Source organism: Natator depressus, chromosome 1 (genome assembly GCF_965152275.1).
Source record: "Natator depressus isolate rNatDep1 chromosome 1, rNatDep2.hap1, whole genome shotgun sequence".
Lineage (NCBI taxonomy): Eukaryota > Metazoa > Chordata > Testudines > Cheloniidae > Natator > Natator depressus.
This window is the reverse complement of record NC_134234.1, coordinates 131018238-131037467: the sequence shown is the minus strand read 5'-3', so window position 1 is coordinate 131037467 and position 19230 is coordinate 131018238. Positions and strand designations below refer to the sequence as shown.

Here is a 19230-nt window from a genome sequence, read left to right as displayed (position 1 = left end):
CAAAGTGGCCCAACCTCAACCTTCCTTAGTCTACTTCTAGTTATATAACTTAAAAACCTCATTATTTATTTTAATTTCCTTGGAAAGAACTCATTTAGCTTGACTTTTAGCAATTCTCTCTTTATTCTGGCATTTTTGAACCTCCGTAGTGTAGTTTTCTTTGTTGATTAACACCTTGTCCAATTCCTTATAGGCTGTCTGCTTACTCCTAATAACCTTTTTGAGGGGATTATTTATCCAGGTGGGTCTACAACCTCTCTCCAAGTTTCTCCCCCTTACTTGGGATGCAAATTTCCGAGAGCTTTTGTATAATTGATTTGAAAAAATTCCAGCCCTCCTCCATATTTAAGCCCTTGAGCTCCTCAGACCAGCTGACATTTTTAAATAATTCCCTTAATTTCCCAAAGTCTGACCTTTTGAAATTAAAGATCATAGTTGACGACTTGATTTGATTTACCTTCCTATGTCTGTCGGTGTCACGTGATTTCTCTCTCAGCCAATCAATGGTGTGGAAGTCCTCATATGTCCCAACATCAGGGAAAGGCTCATCCAGGAAATCCATCAGATTACCAGAACCATTCATGTCTCCTGCATTAACCATATTAGTACCTGTAGGAGTTAAAAACACAAATTTAGAAAATTCATGCAACATTTCCAGATGTTTCAGAACAAAATTATTCAGAAAATCCTCGAGCTGCCACTACACACACAATGCAAGAATGGTGGGAGCCTAAGACAACAGTTCTTGTTTAAAGGAGCTTAGTATGTATGAAAAGTAATGGTTTCTAAAGCTTGCATCAACAGAAAAAATACATTCACCCTGAGAAAAATGTTTGCATAGAATTCCTAGTCCACTAAACCAGGATGGTTTCAGAATTCAATTGAAATGGTGCACATCAGACCATGTCTGAAAAAGTAAGCATAGCCTTACAAACTAGCTGCTTGCAGGACACTTTATAGTCAAAGGGGCCACACTGGAAAATAAGTGGTGGTACTTACCTAGAATCCCAGCTCTATCTATCCATAATGGCAAAACAAAATGACACTCAAAGCACATCATACAAATCTTCATAACATGATAATCACTCTGAAGATCTAGGGGATTTACTAGGATTGCCAAGTGTCTGGTTTTCAACTGGAACACCTGGTTGAAAAGGGACCTTGGAGACTCCAGTCAGCACCACTGAACAGGCCGTTAAAAGTCTGGTCGGTGGTGCAGTGGGGCGAAGGCAGGGTCCCTACCTGTCGTGGCTCTGCATGGCTCCCGGAAGCAGTGGCATGCCCCTCTCCAGCTCCTAGGTGTAGAGGCAGCCACAGGCTCCGCATGTGGCTTAAGCCCCAAGTGCCAGCTCTGCAGCTCCCATTGGGAGCTGCAGGGGCGGTGCCTGTGGACAGGCAGTGCACAGAGCTGCCTGGCTGGCTTCTGCATAGGAGCTGGAGGGGGAACATGCCACTGCTTCCGGGAGCTGCTTGAGGTAAGTGCTGCAAGGAGCCTGCACCCCTGATCTCCTCCTGCACCGCAAGCCTCTGCCCCAGCTCTGATCCCTCTCCCAACCTCAGAACCCCTTGGTTGCAGCCTGGAGCACCCTCCTACACCCCAAACCGCTCATCTCCGGCCCCACCCCAGAGTCTACACCCCCAGATGGAGACCTCACACCCCCCTGCAGCCCAACCTCCTACCCCAGCCCAGAGCCCCCTCCCACACCCTGAACCCCTCATTTCTAGCCCCACCCCTGAACCCGCTCGCCCAGCCCAGAACCCGTAGCCCCCAACCCCCTGCCTCATCCCAGAGGCCCCCCACCATATTCCAACCCTCTTGACTCCACCTTCCAGCCCAGAGCCCCTTCCTGCACCCCAAACCCTCATCCCTAGCCCCACCCCAGAGCCCACAACCCCAGCCAGAGCCCTCACTCCTTCCTGCATCCCAACCCACTGCCTCATCCCAGAGCCCCCTCCTGCACCCTGAACTCCTCATTTCTGGCCCCACCCCGGAGCCCGCACCACCAGCCAGAGCCCTCAACCTCTCCCACACCCCAACCCCCTGAGCCATCCCGATGAAAATGAGTGAGTGAGTGAGGGTGGGGACAGCGAGCAACAAAGGGAGGGGGAGATGGAGTGAGCGGGGGGTGGGGACCTCAGAGAAGGAGTAGGACAGGTGGTAGGGCAAGGGTGTTCGGTTTTGTGTGAGTAGAAAGTTGGCAGCCCTAGGAATTACAGAGGGGCCACCTGACTCCAGGATATAAGCGACAGGACTCACCCAGCCCCCAGAAAACATTTAATGGTAAGTACAGGGCTTGGGAGGAGGCTGCAGGGTAGAGGCTGCCCTGGAGGACTGTAAGCAGGGTGGGTGGTTTCTTCAGCCCAGCTCCACAGAACTTTCACAGTTCTGGGCTGATGGTCCCAGTTACCTTCGAAGGCAGGGTTTTGCCATTACTACCAAGCCCTGAAAACCATATTTGATTCATGTAACCCACACAAGCCAAGCATAAGGTTCACACAGCACTACTGCACATCTCTCTCCCCAAGTACATATAAGATGCAAACTCTGCTGGAAGTGCAGGTTCCTATGTGGCCACTCAGGTGATAGATCAAAAAAGACTGCCCTTGCTCCTGATGAGGTCTGACAAGTGGTGGGGGTGGTACCAATTAAATAAACTGCTGTAGACACCAACTGCAATTTACAAGGAAAAATTGGAGGTAAATATGGACTTTAAAGATCCTTAGGTAACCTGACCAGAGCAGTTCTGCAGCATTTAGAATTCCTTAGCTGAAAGAACGTCCTTTTACTATAGATAGATAAGGTTAATAAAATCCTAAACACCTTGGATCATATTCTGCCATCAGACATCAACACACAAATCCCACATGTGTGTCAATGAGAGCTACACATGTGCAGGTAAAGACAGAATCTGGCCTCCATGAATTTCTTAGGAAATTTACTGATTCCTTTTATTAAAACAGGCAGAAATGTGGCAGACCTGTCCCTGGTGCTGTGCTCGGCTCCTCCCAGTCCACTTGCTAATATTTTAAACTGTATTATTTTAATCCCTCTTTTTCTATTCCTTTAATTTTTTGTGGTAGGAACATACAGGACATAAGTACCAAAGCTCACTTTTCTGAGTTTCTGTTCCTTTGAGCACTGCCAGTTAGGGACTTTTATACTAGATTGACAATCTGCTCTGATCAGAAAACTGAAAAAAAAAAAAAAAAGCATAATCTTACAGGGAGTGCAGCAGGTCACCATGACAAATTTATAGAAGGTCTTTTAAGTGCAGTAATTGAATAATCTTCCAAGCACCATGGCATGTTTATCTGAAAATGAATCAACCTAGGGAGTCCAAAGCTTAGGAAGGACATGAAACCCAGACCAGGTGTCCAACATAGCAGTGCAATGCATGAATAATTTGCTGCTGGACTGGCTTTTTTTAGTAAAAGTAGCAGTTAAACAGTGACACTGAGAATAATGGCAGATAACCCAGCAGATGGCAAAGACTCTCCTGCAATACTTAACTCTTATCATCTTAATCTATCTCAGGTACTTATATGCCCCCTATCATCATAGTATTAGAGCACCTCACATTTTTTAATGGATTTAGCCTCACTACACCCATTAGGTAATACCACTCTATTATCCCTATTTTACAGCTGGCAACCTGAGGCACAAAGACTAAGTGACTTGCCCAAGGTCACACAGGACCTTGTGGCAGAGCTGGGAACTGAATCCAGTTCTCTAATGTCCCAGGCTAGTGCCCTAATCACTGGACCATCCTTCCACTCCTCATCCAACACTGATCACTTCATAACCAAAGACCATGTGTTTTGTGACTTGGTGACGGCAGAGTACAATTTTGGATGTACATGACCTGCCACAGTTGTAAGGATGATAAACTGGATGTGACTCCAGTTGTAGATTTAAATGTGTTTTTGTTTTGTGATCACATTGTTGGCCATGGTCAAATAGTTCCACGCCATTATTTACTGTTACCTGTAAATGTATGTGCCTGGCTGCTAGAGATTCTCAGTGCTGTATGTCGATATCACACTCTCACAATGAACACACAGCTGTAAGTATTTTTAAAAAAAAACCATTTTGCCCACTGTTTCAGTTAGTTCACCACATATAATCTGTTCATAGACAATCAGCACTCCATCTAACCTGCATGTTTATTCGCATTGCCTGATTGCTGGCGAGTGTCATGGTTTCAGGTCCAGCTGCACCTCTGTCTTTTCCCGTCTCTGTGAATGCATCCCCTCAGGAGGCAGGCTTTGTGCTTTTACCTAATCTGAGGGCAGAAGTCCACAGTTCTCTCCCTCTTAGGCTGCACCCTGAGCTACAATGTGTATCAGCTGTGCTTGCCCAGCAGGTCTGACTGGAGTTAGTGCCTGTGATTTTTCCCCTCAGGAGTCTGTGTACACAGTGACCCAACCACCTCCTTAAACCAAAGTATTGTTTATTTTGACAGTAGGAACAAAGCATAGACAAAAAGGATTTTAAAACAATAGTCTACATGCACGTATCTTACCTAAAGCCCTATCATCCTGTGATGGCGACCGAGGTAGGCCTAGTTTCTTCAGATACCCTAACTGGGTCCATATAGTACCTCCAAACAACTGCTCCTCTTGAGTGTGTGTTCCTTTTAAAATTGATATACTCTTTCTGATCTTCTGGTTTTCAGGCCTTTTCTTATCCTGGCATTACCTCTTAACAACCCTTCAGTGTTTGCTTAGGGGTGGCTTATCTTATTCTTTTCCCTCCCTGCTTGTTTTTCCTTACAGCTCTTATTAAACTAAACCAATATATTTATACACTGAACATCTCAATAACCACGTCAACATACTGTAGTAATAAATTATTACAGCATAGAATCACAGAATATCAGGGTTGGGAGGGACCTCTGGAGGTCATCTAGGCCAACCCCCTGCTCAAAGCAGGACCAATCCCCCATTTTTGCCCCAGATCCCTAAATGGACCCCTCAAGGATTGAACTCACAACCCTGGGTTTAGCAGGCCAATGCTCAAACCACTGAGCTATCCCTCCCCCCTAGCTCCACTTCCATCACAGTGAGACCATCAGACTCCAACAAAATGCTCTTAGATGTTTAGAGAAGAGTGGTGGTCACCCCATTCTCAGTATCACATCTTTCCTAAAGCATGGCACCCAGAATTGAACACAATACTCCAGCGGAGGCCTCACCAGTGCCGAATTGAGCGGGAAAATTATCTCCTGTCTCTTATGTATAACACTCCTGTTAACACACCCCAGAATTATATTAGCCTGTTTCACAACTGTATCACATTGTTGACTCGGATTCAATTTGTGACCCACTATAACAGCTCCTTTTCAGCAGTACTACCACCCCACCACTTTCTCTCCATTTTGTAGTTGTGCATTTGTTTTTTCCTTCCTAAGTACTTTGCACTTATTTTTATTGAATTTCATTTTGCTGATTTCAGACCAATTCTCCTATTTGTAAAGGTCATTTTGAACTCTAATCCTGTCCTCTAAAGTGTTTGCAAACCCTCACAGCTTGGTGTCATTTGCAAATTTTCTTCACTCCATTATCCAAGTCATTAATGAAAATATTAATTGCACCAGACCCAGAACTGAACCCGTGGGACCCAACTAGATACATCCTCCCAGTTTGACAGTGAACCATTGATAACTACTCTTTCAGTACAGTCTTTCAACCACTTGTGAAGTCACCTTACAGAATTTCATGTAGATCATTTGTTTCATTCAGCTCTAAAAACAATCCATGAAGGAAATCTGCATGCTCCGATGAACTTCTAACCTCAATAAGTGCCTACTGTGAATTTGACTGGCAGCATTTCCCTGGGGATGTTCTGATAAACCAGACTATTTTTAATAATTAAAAAAAATTAAAAAGTCAGAAGGCCCCATTATGTAAAGCTGACAAAGAAGAGGTCAGTGCCTGCAAACAAGCTGACAGAATTCAAGACACCTGCACAGCAATGTTAAAAAGAGCATTCTGGGTGTTGATATGCAAATGAGCACATCAAATTCTGTGTGTATTGTACTCATCATTTGTTAAAATTTTGTTTTATAAAACCACATGGAATTTTTGAGTTTTAAGCTGCTTTTCTGCACTCTTAAGTGGGTGAATTCATCTTTCTGTACTCCAGAAAAAGCCAATTGTGTACTAAATTGCCATTTGGCTGGAGCAAAGTTTTACAGATGGGTGATAAAAGTATGTTTAGAGTGGAAAATACTGACAAACTCTCAGCTTTGTAGCATTGTTATAATATGTGCTAATGTAGAAACCACACACAGCTAGAAGGGACGTATCAGTGAAATGGTGTTCTAGGTAGGATGGTGACTGATTTGGTGCAAAGTATATTTGCTCTAGCAAGGACGGACTAGTGTCTTGCAGCCCAAAGCAAACTGAAAAGCATATTGACTGGAAACAACGAGTTGAAAAGCCATCAAAGGAAAATGCTTGGCTGTAGCTTATTGCAACTAGACATGTTAGTTCCATGGTACATTCTCTTCATCCTGTTTTCTGTTTTAATTGGCCAAATCAGAGAGAAGCAGACAGTGGTTTTATTAATGAAATTCCAACAAGTTTCAAGTTACTTTCAACATATCACAGTAACTCAATTACTTCTCTACCTACAATATTGCTATCAACTACAGAAAAGTCACCCTTATGCTTTATTGCTTCAATTGTTATCTTATTTGTCTTAAAGATAATAATCTGGTTTTGCTGTATGGAATTTGTGCCCCTTGCAGATTTGGAGTCATTATGATCTTCAGTTAATTTTGTGCTTTAACAAAAGAAAGAAATGAGACTGAGGGGAGAAGGGACCTGGCTGGTGAAGACTGAGGTGGCATTGTAAACTCCTGCTGTTTATATTTGTATCAATCTTCTTTTCTAAAACATCCAGAACCCTATCTTTGCCCTATGCCAAATGTGGTACTGTACTAGTTGGCTATCATGCAGAGTTTGCCCTGGGATTTCTCCACAGTATGGTACATTGTATTATTGAAGTAGATATTCTTTGAAGTGAGATGGCTCGGCCCTTGGAATGGCCACTGCAGCCAGAAATAATTGAGGAGACAGCCTCAATTATTTGGGTCTGTTGACATAAGATTCTGGAAACATCCAGCGTATGTAACTTCTTTTTTCCCAGTGTAGTGTAGGGCTCCAGGAAAAAAAAACAGATAGGATAATGGATTGATTTAGGTAGAATTCTGAGACCACACTGGGGATGAACTTGGGGTGAAGTTTCAGCACTACTTCATTCCGTGAAAGGTCATGTCAGGAGGGTCAGCATTTAAGTGCTTAAAGCTCATTCAGTCTCCTTGCTGAAGTGATATCCAGTAGAAAGACAGTGTTCAGCCTGAGATGAAGTAAGGGGCATTCTGAAAGGGATTTGAATGGAGGCCTATGAGTCTCAAGAGGATGATGCTGAGGTCCCAGGAGCATGGTTCTCTAACCAGTGGGTATGTACATAACAGACTCTTAAGGAACGTTGATACTGCCATTGAGGGAAGATGGAGCATGACTGTACTGGTGGACGGCATCCTAAGATCATTGCGAACTTGATGGAGCAGAATGATTTGCCAGAGTGCTACAGATGCAGCAAGTAGTCGAAGATCCATGGTATCAAAGCATACGTGGCTCTGCTGGGCCAGCCAAATTTAGAACCTCATCCATTTTGATAAATAAATCTCTCCGGTGGATGCGTTCCTGCTCTATAGCAGGATCTCTAGGACTTGCCTAGAGCAGTTTCTGTCCATGGTACTTAATGAGCCAACACCCAGGATGTCAGGTGCAGAGACTTCGGCTCTGTATGGAGTATGTGACCATAGTGCTGTGAGATCAAGCCTGTGCAGTGTGAGAACTAGATCAGCTGCTGAACAGACGTCTGCATCAGGTCTGTCAGCCAAAACTGTCTTACCTAGGATGGAGCTACACGAAAAATTTCTTTTGATGTTGGAAATCACCCTGGGGATCGGGAATCACAGTGACAAGGCATAAAAGAGGTGTGGGCTCCACTGCAGAACTAAGGTGTTGGGCAATAAGCCTGGGCTCATGCCTCCTTTAGAGCAATAATTCTGCCACTTGGCATTAACCTCAGTGATAAACAGCCTGTCCTGGGAACCCCCAGCCATAGGATATTGGTTCTGTGATGGATCTCTGTAGGGACCACTTGTAAGCAGTTACCAGTTGTCTGGTCAGGAGGTCTGCCAGGTTGTTGCTAACTCCTGGGAGGGAAAGAGCATCTCTGCTATCCTGTGTGGTGACACCATATCCAGAGCTTGATGGCTTCCAGAGAGAGGGGAGATGAATGTACATTTCCATGCTTGTTTACGTAGTGCTTTGCAGACATGTTGTCTGTCAGGATCTTCACTATGGAGTTTTGAAGAACAGGCATACTAGCCTGATGGCTCTGAATTCCAGGACACTGATATGGACCAGACGTCTTCAGGTCCCTTGCTGGGCTCAGATGCGTCTGCGATTAAAGACATTGAATAGAAAAAAAAGCAGGCAATGGCACACCTTCCACACACATTTTTGGGTTCCTTCCACCATTTCAGTTCTGCAACGACGTAAGGTGTAACCAAAATCTTCTTGCTCATTTGGTGTTTCACAGAGGCATAGATTTGGGGCAGTCTCAGGTGAAGTCTGGCAAGTGGAGTCATGTATGAGCATGCCAACATATGACCTACCAGCCCCAGACATGTCCATGCCATCATAATCAGGTTTGATTCTAGTCCAAGTAATAGTGACTGCATCAACAGGAACCAGTCTTTGGGGCGGTACGCTCCTGCCACCATGGAGTCAAACAAGGCTCCTATGAACTATCGTCTGTGATAGCATTAGAGACCATTTTTCATAGTTCACCAGGAGCTCTGAGAGAACAGGATTAGGGTATATTCTAGGCTGGTTGCCATCTCCTGCAGGGATCTGCCCTTGATCAGCCAATTGTCCAGGTAAGGATAGATGGGAATGTCTTTCTTCCTGAGTTGTGCTGCTACTTCTTCATGAAGACTTTCCATGTCATGGAGAGTCTGGATGGCTGTACCTGGTACTGGGAACGATTTGGTCCCACAATGAGTCTTCGGTGCTTCCTGTGGGTCAGGTGGATAGCTTTATGGAAATATGCATCCTCCAAATCAAAAGCCATGAACCACTTAGCTGTAATGGCCAGTCAGGCCTGGTGGAAAGGAACAAGGTGATTCCCAAATGGGGGTGCAGGTTCCAGATTGACTCCAGTAGGACTTGACAATCCAGTCAAATCTGCTGCCTCAGAGGGAGCTAGGTTAGAAGAAGAGGCAGAAAACTGGCACTCCCTAGAGTACCTGGGCTTCTTTCTTTGTGGGTACTGTGACTGTCGGCTTCAGGAGTAGGACAGTGTCCTCTGGTAATTATGTGGTTTCCTATAGAGGGCCAATGGGTAAATCCCTGAGGACCGTAGTGTGGCTCTTGAGTCCTTGAGGGAGTAGAGTGCTGTTTGTTTTCTGTCTGAAGAGCTCCATCTCCTGAAGGGTGGTCCTTTGTAATAGCCTGTATTTCACATGGTATGCCAGATACCTGGCGCCATGAGACCAGTTTCATAGTGACAGCTGTAGCCATCAACCTTGAGAACACATCAGATGCATCAATGGCTGTAGAGATGTTCTCATGACCAACTAACCCTCCTTCATGATCTCCTTTAACTTACCCCTGTTCCCTTGTAAGATATAAAATAGGAAGCGAGTGATCCTCTCCAAGTGAGGAAATTGTATTTGTTAAACAGAACCTGGTAGTTCACCTACCCAAAGCTACAGTGAGTATGACCAAATGTGCCTTATATCCAAAAAGGTCAAATGTTTTGGGATTTCTGTCTGTACATGTCTCTTGTGTGGGTACTGATTTTTCCTCAGCTGCCAAAACAATCAGGGAACTTGGGTTTTGGATAGTTGTAAAGTGCCCCTTTGGGGGTGCCTGATCTCTCTTTTCTGTTCCTTTACAAGTGGGAGGAAGAGTAGGGTTTTACATGGTCCTTTGCCCAGTTCCAGGATACACTGTTAATAGGGAGGGCAATTCTGGCCGATGTCATGTAGCACTCAAAATGTCAAAGAGTTGGTGAGACCTCTCTCATATAAATGTAGTCTCAATATCCAGGGTCTCCACAATATGGGACAGGAAGTCATGAAAAGCTTTCGAGTTGTCCATCCCAGTGTCAGGGATGGTGTCATTGCCTCATCTGGCAGTGAGGACCACTCCTTGGGTGGAGAAAAGGTTGATGCAATTCTTCTGTTGCTTCTTGCTCCTGGAGGTCCACATCTGATTTTGGCACAAACAGCCCGGTTAATGATGCCACTGGGGAATGGGATCTCCTCCTCTTTCTGGAAATGTGAGGGGGGGGTCTGCTCCTGGATTCATGAGATGTGGCCAAGATGGCATGCCATGTGGGCACTGGCTTGGTTGTGGCTGGCCAACCCAATGCCACTCACATCCCATTTGGGGTGCAGCTGTAAATAACTGCTCCCTGGTGCTTTCTTTGAGGGCAGAGAAGATAGATTTGTGCTTGACACCAGTGAGAGTGAGTACACTGGTGACAGTGAGGAAGGGTATATCTTCTCTACAAAACAGTGGTGCCATAGGGCGATAAAATATCAAAGGCCATCTCCAGCACCATTCGTCTCTTTGGCATAGGAAACATTTCTGGACATGAACCAGTGTTCTCCAGGTGTATCTCAGAGTCTTGCTGGGTTCCATCACAGATAGTGGTACTGAGGTCAGTGCCTGGTCTTTTGTTCTCTGTGGCATTCCTGCTCCAATCACGAACTCAGAGGCTCTGTACTTTGAGAAGTGATCTTGGGGGTCCTCCTTCGGGGACTTTCCTTCACATTTGATGCTATACTGGGCTCTGTCCAGCTCTGTGAAAGGACGACAACCTTACGTCTGAGCACAGATGCTGGCTTTACTCTCTGGGATGTCGGTGTCAGGTTCGTCCATACTGAGGTTTCCAGTGCTGAAGATTTCACTGATGTTGAGGTGACTGGTGTCCAAGTCACCAGCACTGGTTCTGCCAGTGCTCTCTTTGCCTTGTTTCCAGTGTCCAATCCTAGAGAATAATGTGTACTCAAAAGAGCACTGGCTGATGCTGATTTATCTCGCCTTGATTGGGAAGCGATGGTCACCTATGGGTCTGAAGCAATCCAAATGGACTGCACCTGCAGGCGTAGCTTGAGCCAAGCCTCCCCGGATTTGTGGGTCCTGGAACAAAAGAACTTCACACAAAGCATATCTGACTGGGCAGAAAAGCCACTGTGCCCATCTTTGATAGGGATCAGTTGACAATAGGACAGGCAGAGTTTGGAGTCCACTATGGGGCATGGTGGCTGGCTCGAAGTGGCTGGACCCCTGTACAGCGGAGTTGCTGATAATGCCCTAATGAAGAGTGAAGGAAGATTTCTTCACAAAATTGGTGAAAAAAATATTTTAAAGACTCTAAGAGTAGTAGCAGGTTGAACACTTTCCAAGTTCTGTCTTGTTGCCATGTGGGAAGGCGGAGGGATTGTGGTGACTCTGTCCTTTATAACCTCACACTGGTGCACAAGGAGGCAGAGGGTGTATGTGCAGCCCTGACAGACACAGCTAGTCAAAAAAACAGACCTTGCATGCATGTGGTGCATATGCACCTACGTTGGAGTACACACTGACATATACTTGACAAAGAAAAAGTCATTTCTATATTTAATTTCTAATATTTTATGAACACCTTTCATACTTGCAGGTAAAGATACTTACTTTACTCTAACCTTCAGGGTATCATGATGATGAATTGGCCCACAACCCTGACACAAGAAATATCTCTTTCCCCTTTTAAAAAAATCTTTCCATATCAACAACAAATATACAGACAGGAAAATGACATAACAACAGCTACATGTTGCTGCATCATTGTCAGTGCACCTGAAGGTAATTAAAAGGTTATGGAACATTCTTCTAAATATTAAAGAAAAGGTAGTGAGTGATGATTTACAGGATATGTTTAGCGAAGGCATGATTGAACCATTGGCATGTTAAACTGCATTTTAATCGTGTTTAAAAATACCCACAGGCAATTTAAAGCTGTTGCTTTTCAAAGTCATAAATGAGCATATTGATCTATTGACCTTCTGTATAAACTTAAAAAATTTAAAAGGTCATTTAATTAGAACAGTGCGCCCCCTTCCCCCCCCCCCCCCCCAAGAAAACAGTACAAGCCTGTTTGGAAGCATGATATAGCATAAGAAAGTAGAATCCAGTTAGATTGGAACAACCCAGGTTAAAAATAGGAGAATAAATTAACAGTATTTTTATTATTATGTGTCTGGGACTACCCTAAGGAGAAAACATACTGCTATATTCTACAGCAGTCACTTAAAACAGCAGCATCTCTACAGAGGGATGAAGCAATTTGAAACATTACTTTAAAATATGGTGGTACGTTTGTATATGGGCCGGTTACCACATATAAAGGAGTCTCCTGCTATGATGCTGTGGGTCAGCTAAATGCAGTATATCCTTGATGTATAGTTTTACCCTGAATAAGCTCCATGGGAAAAAATGTGAAGCTGAAGCAGTAATGAAAAAACACAGGGCATAGCATCACATGGGAGAGATTCTGGAAGAAAGGAAAAACACATGGGATAATCACTGGGAACTTAAGGCACAAAGGGAAAGAACTGCTCCAAATTAAATCGTGATCTCCAGCCATTAGCACTCAGGTATTCCACATACGGACAAAAGCATAGTGAGGGTAATAGAGCTGGTCTTAAGAACGAGCGAAGCAAGTATCCACCTGGCACCTCGGAATCCATGGACACTCTGCAACTCACCCGCCAACACAATCTGCATCTTTGGCAGCATGAATGGATGCAGAGGCGGCCTCTCACTGCCAGGCTTCACTCCCCTTTGCCAATGGGAATGGAAGCAGCAAGAATTTATGGCCCGATTTCCTGTCTTCTAGCTATATAGTACTCCTCTTGCTAGGCGCCCTTTAAATCATAAGGCTCGCTCTGCTAATGCTAAAACATAGCCTCACCTGCGATGGTAGCACCCACTATATTTAAGGTTGACTTCTAGCTTTTATCCTAAGCTTTCTCCCTGCACCTCCCCCCTTTTCAGTTTAACTGTAAGTCGTCTTTTTTCAAACAAATTCCTTTTGGTCTGAAATATGCTGTGTTTGGTCACAGCTTGAGTTTTCTTGGAAAGTTTGAGCAAAATTGGTTCAGCTGTTGAATTATGTCAGAAGAAAAAAAAAACAAAAAAACAAACCACTTTCCCCATATGTTCCACGTGGAATTTTTGCACTCACATAATTCAAAATCAGCTCAAGCTAAAAATGCCAAACTCAGTTTGTTTTGTTGTTCCCAGTGAGACTTAAATGTCAGCCCAAGTCTGAAGAAAACTGGTTCTGTAGATCTCAACTTAATGTGCAAAGTCAGCAATTTCATACCCAGATTTTAGAATTATTCTATTTGGGTTTTTCAGGTTGTGTTATTCAAGCTTCTTAATAAAGAAGGTCTCTCAGTTAACTTTTGTTCAATTCAGGGAAGAGAGCTCTGTAGTTTAGCATTAACTTCCTCCCTTTTGTCTTTTAAAGGAAACAGGGAAATTTAATTAAACAAAATCTGGAGATGATGCAATGTTGTGGTCGAGAAATGAACACTCAAAAGTCAGCTGTCAGAAGTTAGGATTTCTAACACACCATTAACTCTTACACGATTCACTTATATTATTTTCTAGTCTTGCTTTCTTCATTAAAATTGATCTTTATTCATTACTGTTTGGAAGAAACCATCAGTTTCAAAAGGTCTGCTTTTGAGCTCATTGATTTATATTGCTTTTAATTTAATACTCCAGTTGGCTCTCTCTGCAAAACTACCTCAGTTTGCATGGAATCCTCAACATCAGGATTCAGACACATGGGCTGAGCACAGTGGAGAAACTCACACTGCAAATCTCTGTACCATGAGCAGAGAAACTCTGTTTTCAACATTGTTAGCCAGGAACCTTTGATTAAATTGATTCCTCCCTTCCCTATAGGATCTTTCTGAGTGTACTCTGTCTATTGCACATGAGTACTACTTTATTCTTATGATAGATTTCCCGTGTCAACACCCACCAATCTGTAGCCAAAGAATACAGATAGGAGTTGGTCAATGTCATTATTGAATCAGTTCTAAGCATTGTTTTTGAGCTATGTATGATGACCTCTGCCCTACTCAGGCCACTGCTTCTCTCTTTGGATGGAGCTCACTGCTTCCACGAAGCTTTTATCCAAATGAGCAGCGGGCTGCAGTCCACATTCTCACGAATCACCTGCAAGACAATTGCCTGGAATCCATGCAGTATACAGTAATCAAAATGGGGCTTGAAGAGGAAAGAGTTCCGGTTGACCCTCTTTATGGAAACAGATTTTGGTGTCATCCATCAACAGACTAGTGTGCTGAAGCCCAAGGATATTACTGATGAGAGGTAGAATGACCCCAGGACTCCTGCAGTCCAGAAACATAGGTGCTGGAACTAGGAGGGCTGGGGGTGCTGCCGCATCCCCTGACTTGAAGTGGTTTCCATTATTCAGAGGGTTTACAGTTTGGTTCAGTGGCTCTCAACACCCCCCCCCTAAAAAAATTGTTCCAGAGCCCCTGTCCAGAAATACCAAATTTGAAAATCATCCTTTTTTATTTTAAACAAAAAAAAAAATGGTATCTGAACCTATGGCATGATTCATTTCACTGAACAGCACTACATTTGTGGGTGCCCTACACAATAGCCAGGCTCATTTGAAAGCAAACAAGGATTTTAAGAAGAATTATCATACTTAAGCCCTTCAAAATAAAGAGTACAACTGAACTTAGGCAGCAAATATTTTTATCAAAGAGAGGGGACTAATGGATACAGTCACAAAGGAAGTATTTCAAATTTAGCAGAGACGTGTTCCGGTGTAGCCCAAGGTCCAGCGTGCTTCAGCAGCAGCAGCCGGGGGAAATACAAGTTGTGGACTACAAACGTTGGCATGTTGGACAGCTTCCTGGTTCCTGGCAGGAAGTCCCCTCTGCCCTCCCAGCAGGAAGTTTCAGGACTGACTGAAACTGGGAGCACAAGGCAGACGAGCAGAGAGGAGGCTGCTGGACTGGAATGCTGTTCTGTGTTTCTTTACAGAATAAAGCCTTGTTCCTGGTGGTTTGTCTGAGTGGGCCTGGTCTGAGGAGAACACACACTGACACACAACGCAGCGCACACGGGGGAGCCTCAGGCCCAGTTTCCCAAAGTTGTGTAAAAAAGAGCACAAGGCCTTTTACTCTATCTTGAACAACCTCCTAGTGAGCCAGTGAATAGGAGGGGGACTACACTGGTCAAGAGACATGTCTCTGGGCAACATACTCGTCTTCATATTAATGCTAAAACAATTGCACCGCTGTGACTTTTTAAAAAGTAAATTTTTACCACCACCACAACCCCCTCCTCCCCACCATGGCTGTGGAGAAATGCTTCAGTATGTGGCCCCTGAAGGCTTGAAAACCCAGAGACACCCCCACAATATTTATTATTTTAAAAGCTTGTGATTTTCAAACAAATTCATGATTGTTGCATGCTTGGGGTAGCAACGGTAGGTCAGGGCTGTAAAACATCTGGCCCCAAGGACCTTCTCTCCAGTTGGCAGCTCGCCCTGTGCACTTCTAGGGTCCCCAGCTTGCAGCTGCTTACTTTGCAGCTCACGTGGCTGGAGAGAGTGGGGCTGGAGTGGGCGGAACCGAGGAGGAAGGTCATGCCCGATTGGGCACAGGCAGCTGAGTTGCCACCCCCGGCTGTTCAGCCGTGGCTCTTTGAGCATCTGCCACTACTGCCACAGTGCTCCCAAGCCAGGGGTCCCAAGAAGAGGTGGTTTTCCAGCCTCCCCCCTCAAGCCCACTCCCACAGGGCTCTGCCTGGTCTCTCCTTAAATGCTTGCTGCTGCTGCTTCTCCCTCCCCCATTTGGAATATGCCCAAAGTGAGTGGGGGAGGACAGTGGCAGGGAAGCGGCCAAGGGAGGAGTAGGGGAAATTCCCCAAGTGTTGGGGAAAGAGAAAAAATTCACTATTAGGTTCGGGCGAGAGGTTACCTTATCAATGGACAGAGGAAAGGAGGTTTCATAAATGCATTCGCTTTCTAAAAATGCCCTCCTTTAAATGCAACATTTACCATCACTGCAGGCTGATGGCAAAATTAGCCTCCCGCTAGAGAGCTTTTTACCCCCGGCCCAGGAGCTCTGAGTGAAAGGGCTCTTCAGCCCCCAGGTTTGACAGCCCTGCACTAGGTAGGCCACTGCTAGACTGTTCTGTTCTTTCAGCTCTTCTGATTCGAACAGAAACAGAGACAGGGAATGAACAGAGTGTGCAGCAAATCCTTTCTACTCAGTCATGAGGAGACAACATGGGCCAGCGGCATGGCACCAGAGTGGGAGTCAGGGGCCTGGCTTCTATTGCTGCATCTCTCACTGACCTGCTGTATGACCTCAGGCAAGTCACTTCACCTCCTTTTTGGGTTCAGACTCATGATTTTTGAATGCTTAGGGATGACAACACTGAGCACCAGATCAGGGCTGTAAACATACGAGTCATTGGCCACACACAGCCTCTGGGAGCTTACACTCCAGATTTCTCTTCTTGCACCCGTTCCTTATCTGCAAGCAGAGGGCACTTTCCTTTGTGAAGCACTTTGAGGTTAAGAGGTGAGAACTGCTATATAAGAGCTGAGCATCATTCTATGGATTTTTTGCCAAGATCTGGAAGTTTTGCATTCGCCACGAGACATTTCCCGGTCTGCAGTCCAGAAACATAGGCGCCTGAACTAGGAGGGCTGGGGGTGCTGCCGCATTCCCTGACTTGAAGTGGTTTCCATCATATACAGGGTTTACAGTTTGGTTCAATGGCTCTCAGCACCCCCACTATAAAAATTGTTCCGGCGCCCCTGTCCAGAAACACCAAATTTGAAAATCTTTTTTCTCAAAATTTTTAACATAAAAAGTAATTGGTATCTGAACCTATGGCATGATTCATTTCTCTGAACAACACTACACTCGTGGGTGCCCTTCACAATAGCCAAACAATACAGCACAAGGAGAATCTAAGTGAATGGAAAGTGGAATTTAATGGCAATATTCTGCTTCTGTTATGCACACAAAACATCTGCATGGGTCATTGGGATAAAATGTACTTAGCCTGGTATCTTGTCATTTTGCTGGATGGAAAATGCCTGACTCAGATCAGCCTTGACAGCTTTTGTTTCCACCAGATTTTGTTAATGAATTCCAGTGTTACCACTGGAAAAATAAATTAAAGTTCACCTTTAAAAGATCAGGGCTGAAGTCCTTGTGCATTTTTCACACAGGCAAAACGCCACGCTAGTGGGAGCCAAGCACTATGGTCTATATTAAACAGGAACATATTAGCACAGTTTAAGTGTGAGAGAGAATTCATACAACTCTCTTGCTGAGATTTCAAGGAGTTTGGACAGATAAACCCAGTATTGGAAGCAACAGAATGCAGCCCTTAGTGCAATCTCGTTAATATGGCAATTGGAAATGTGTTTGCATTGCTTTTAGTGCCTACGTGCGGAAAAATGAAAGATCTCTGGAGATGCTTTTTCTCTACCAGATTTGATTTTGTCTGAAATGGTTTTTAAAAAAAGGCTTATAGAGCTGAAGTCTCTTTAAGACACATCTGACCACATAGCTTTTAATGCTTTCTGGTATTTTAACCATTAGTGCTAGTGGTATATTAGTTCTTCCTTCACTAGGATGTACCATACATTTAAAAACATGACACAATCAGATTTCGCTCACAGGGACGGACAGATGTAAATGCACACACACAAACATTTTTCATGGCATGTCTTTTCTTTCATTTTCAATACTGGGAAAAATATGTATGAAGAAAGGGAATTTCAAGCATCAGAAAACTTCCTGCATAATTTGACTAATAATTAATTTGACCATCTCCCTGGTGCTGCTGCTGATTCATCATCCATTCTCTGGCAAAGACAGACAATTATTCATCAAGGTTCTTACAAACGAGTGAAAGCAGGATAAATTCTCTTCTTTCACAGTCATGCTTGTAAGCGATTTTGATGTCTTGTCTCCTAAAACTCCCAGCATTTGCCATTATTTTTAGTTTGCTACCAACAAAATACATTTTTAAAATCAACTAGAAAATAACAGAGTAGCATTCCCCCCCACTCTGAATGATTTCTCTTCACGTATTTTCATTGTGTGCAATTACAGCAGAAGGGAAAAACACCGTGGAATTTAAAATTTTGCTCTATCGGATGACAAAATCCTTGCAAACAAAAACCATCTGACATCATGCAAATTAATTATGCAAGAAACTACTACACTAGGTCCTTAAAAATACTGTCAGCAAACAAATAAAAATCCTCTCCATTAAGATCTGCTAACAGCTAGTCCAATTTTCATTTCTTTTAAAAGACTAGAGACATTTCATCTCTATACTAATTTGCTTTGTCCATGGGGGGAAAACAGGGAACATAACCAAGACAATATTGCTATGCCTCTCTGTATTGATCCAGGCTGATGGCTGCTAATGTAAATACATAATTTGGCACTTACAAGATCGGCCCATATTAGGATACAGGGCCCATTTCAGGACAATGGGCCTTCTTCAGCTTTAAAGCTCCATCTGGCAGCATTGCTGCTAGAGATGTCAGCCGGAAGAGCTGTAAAGTGCAAGGAAGCAGACCCTGTACCTGCAAATCCTCTGCTTGCACAGAAACTGCTCTGCTCCATTTTCTAGTGTAAGATCTGCCTAATAGAGGTTGAGCTCTAGGATGACAACACAGAAAGAGACTGGCAAATTAGCTTTTGGAGAATTGTCTCTTACCTGCAAAGCAACATTTAGCCCAGTCCCACAGATTTTGATAGCATCCTTTCCTTACTGGTATGGCTGCAAAAGCAATGATGTCATGGGGAGGAAGCAGTTAGTCATGTGACTGCATCCTCCCACTCTAGGGTATCAGCTGGGGGAGATAGAGAGAGACAGTTTGTAATCCTGCAGGAATCAGTTGAGGCAGTGAAAGCTCCATCATCCTTTTCTACACATATGTTGTGACTTACAAAGCTCTATTAATTAAAATGGATGACTAGCTATTTCATACCCAGGTTGCTTTTCTAAAAAGGATTATGATTTTGTCATAGCAGTAATAAATCATTGTTAATGAAGAAAAGT

General features: G+C 44.1%; 1 protein-coding gene across 2 annotated transcripts in view; it reads right to left on the bottom strand.

The window, feature by feature from the left end:
- Positions 1–18998, bottom strand: part of CLCN4 (chloride voltage-gated channel 4) — a 53676-nt gene extending 34678 nt beyond the window's left edge. Inside the window, exons 1-2 of one of the 2 annotated variants that reach the window (XM_074966551.1) lie at positions 18886–18998; positions 458–609 (exon numbers count right to left, since the gene is read on the bottom strand). In XM_074966551.1, coding sequence (XP_074822652.1) covers positions 458–601 — 144 coding nt within the window. In that variant the 5' untranslated portion in view covers positions 602–609; positions 18886–18998. Of the gene's footprint in view, positions 1–457; positions 610–18614; positions 18751–18885 lie in introns of those variants that run through there. The other variant, XM_074966542.1, reaches the window with a different exon arrangement.
- Positions 18999–19230: the final 232 nt, after the last annotated feature.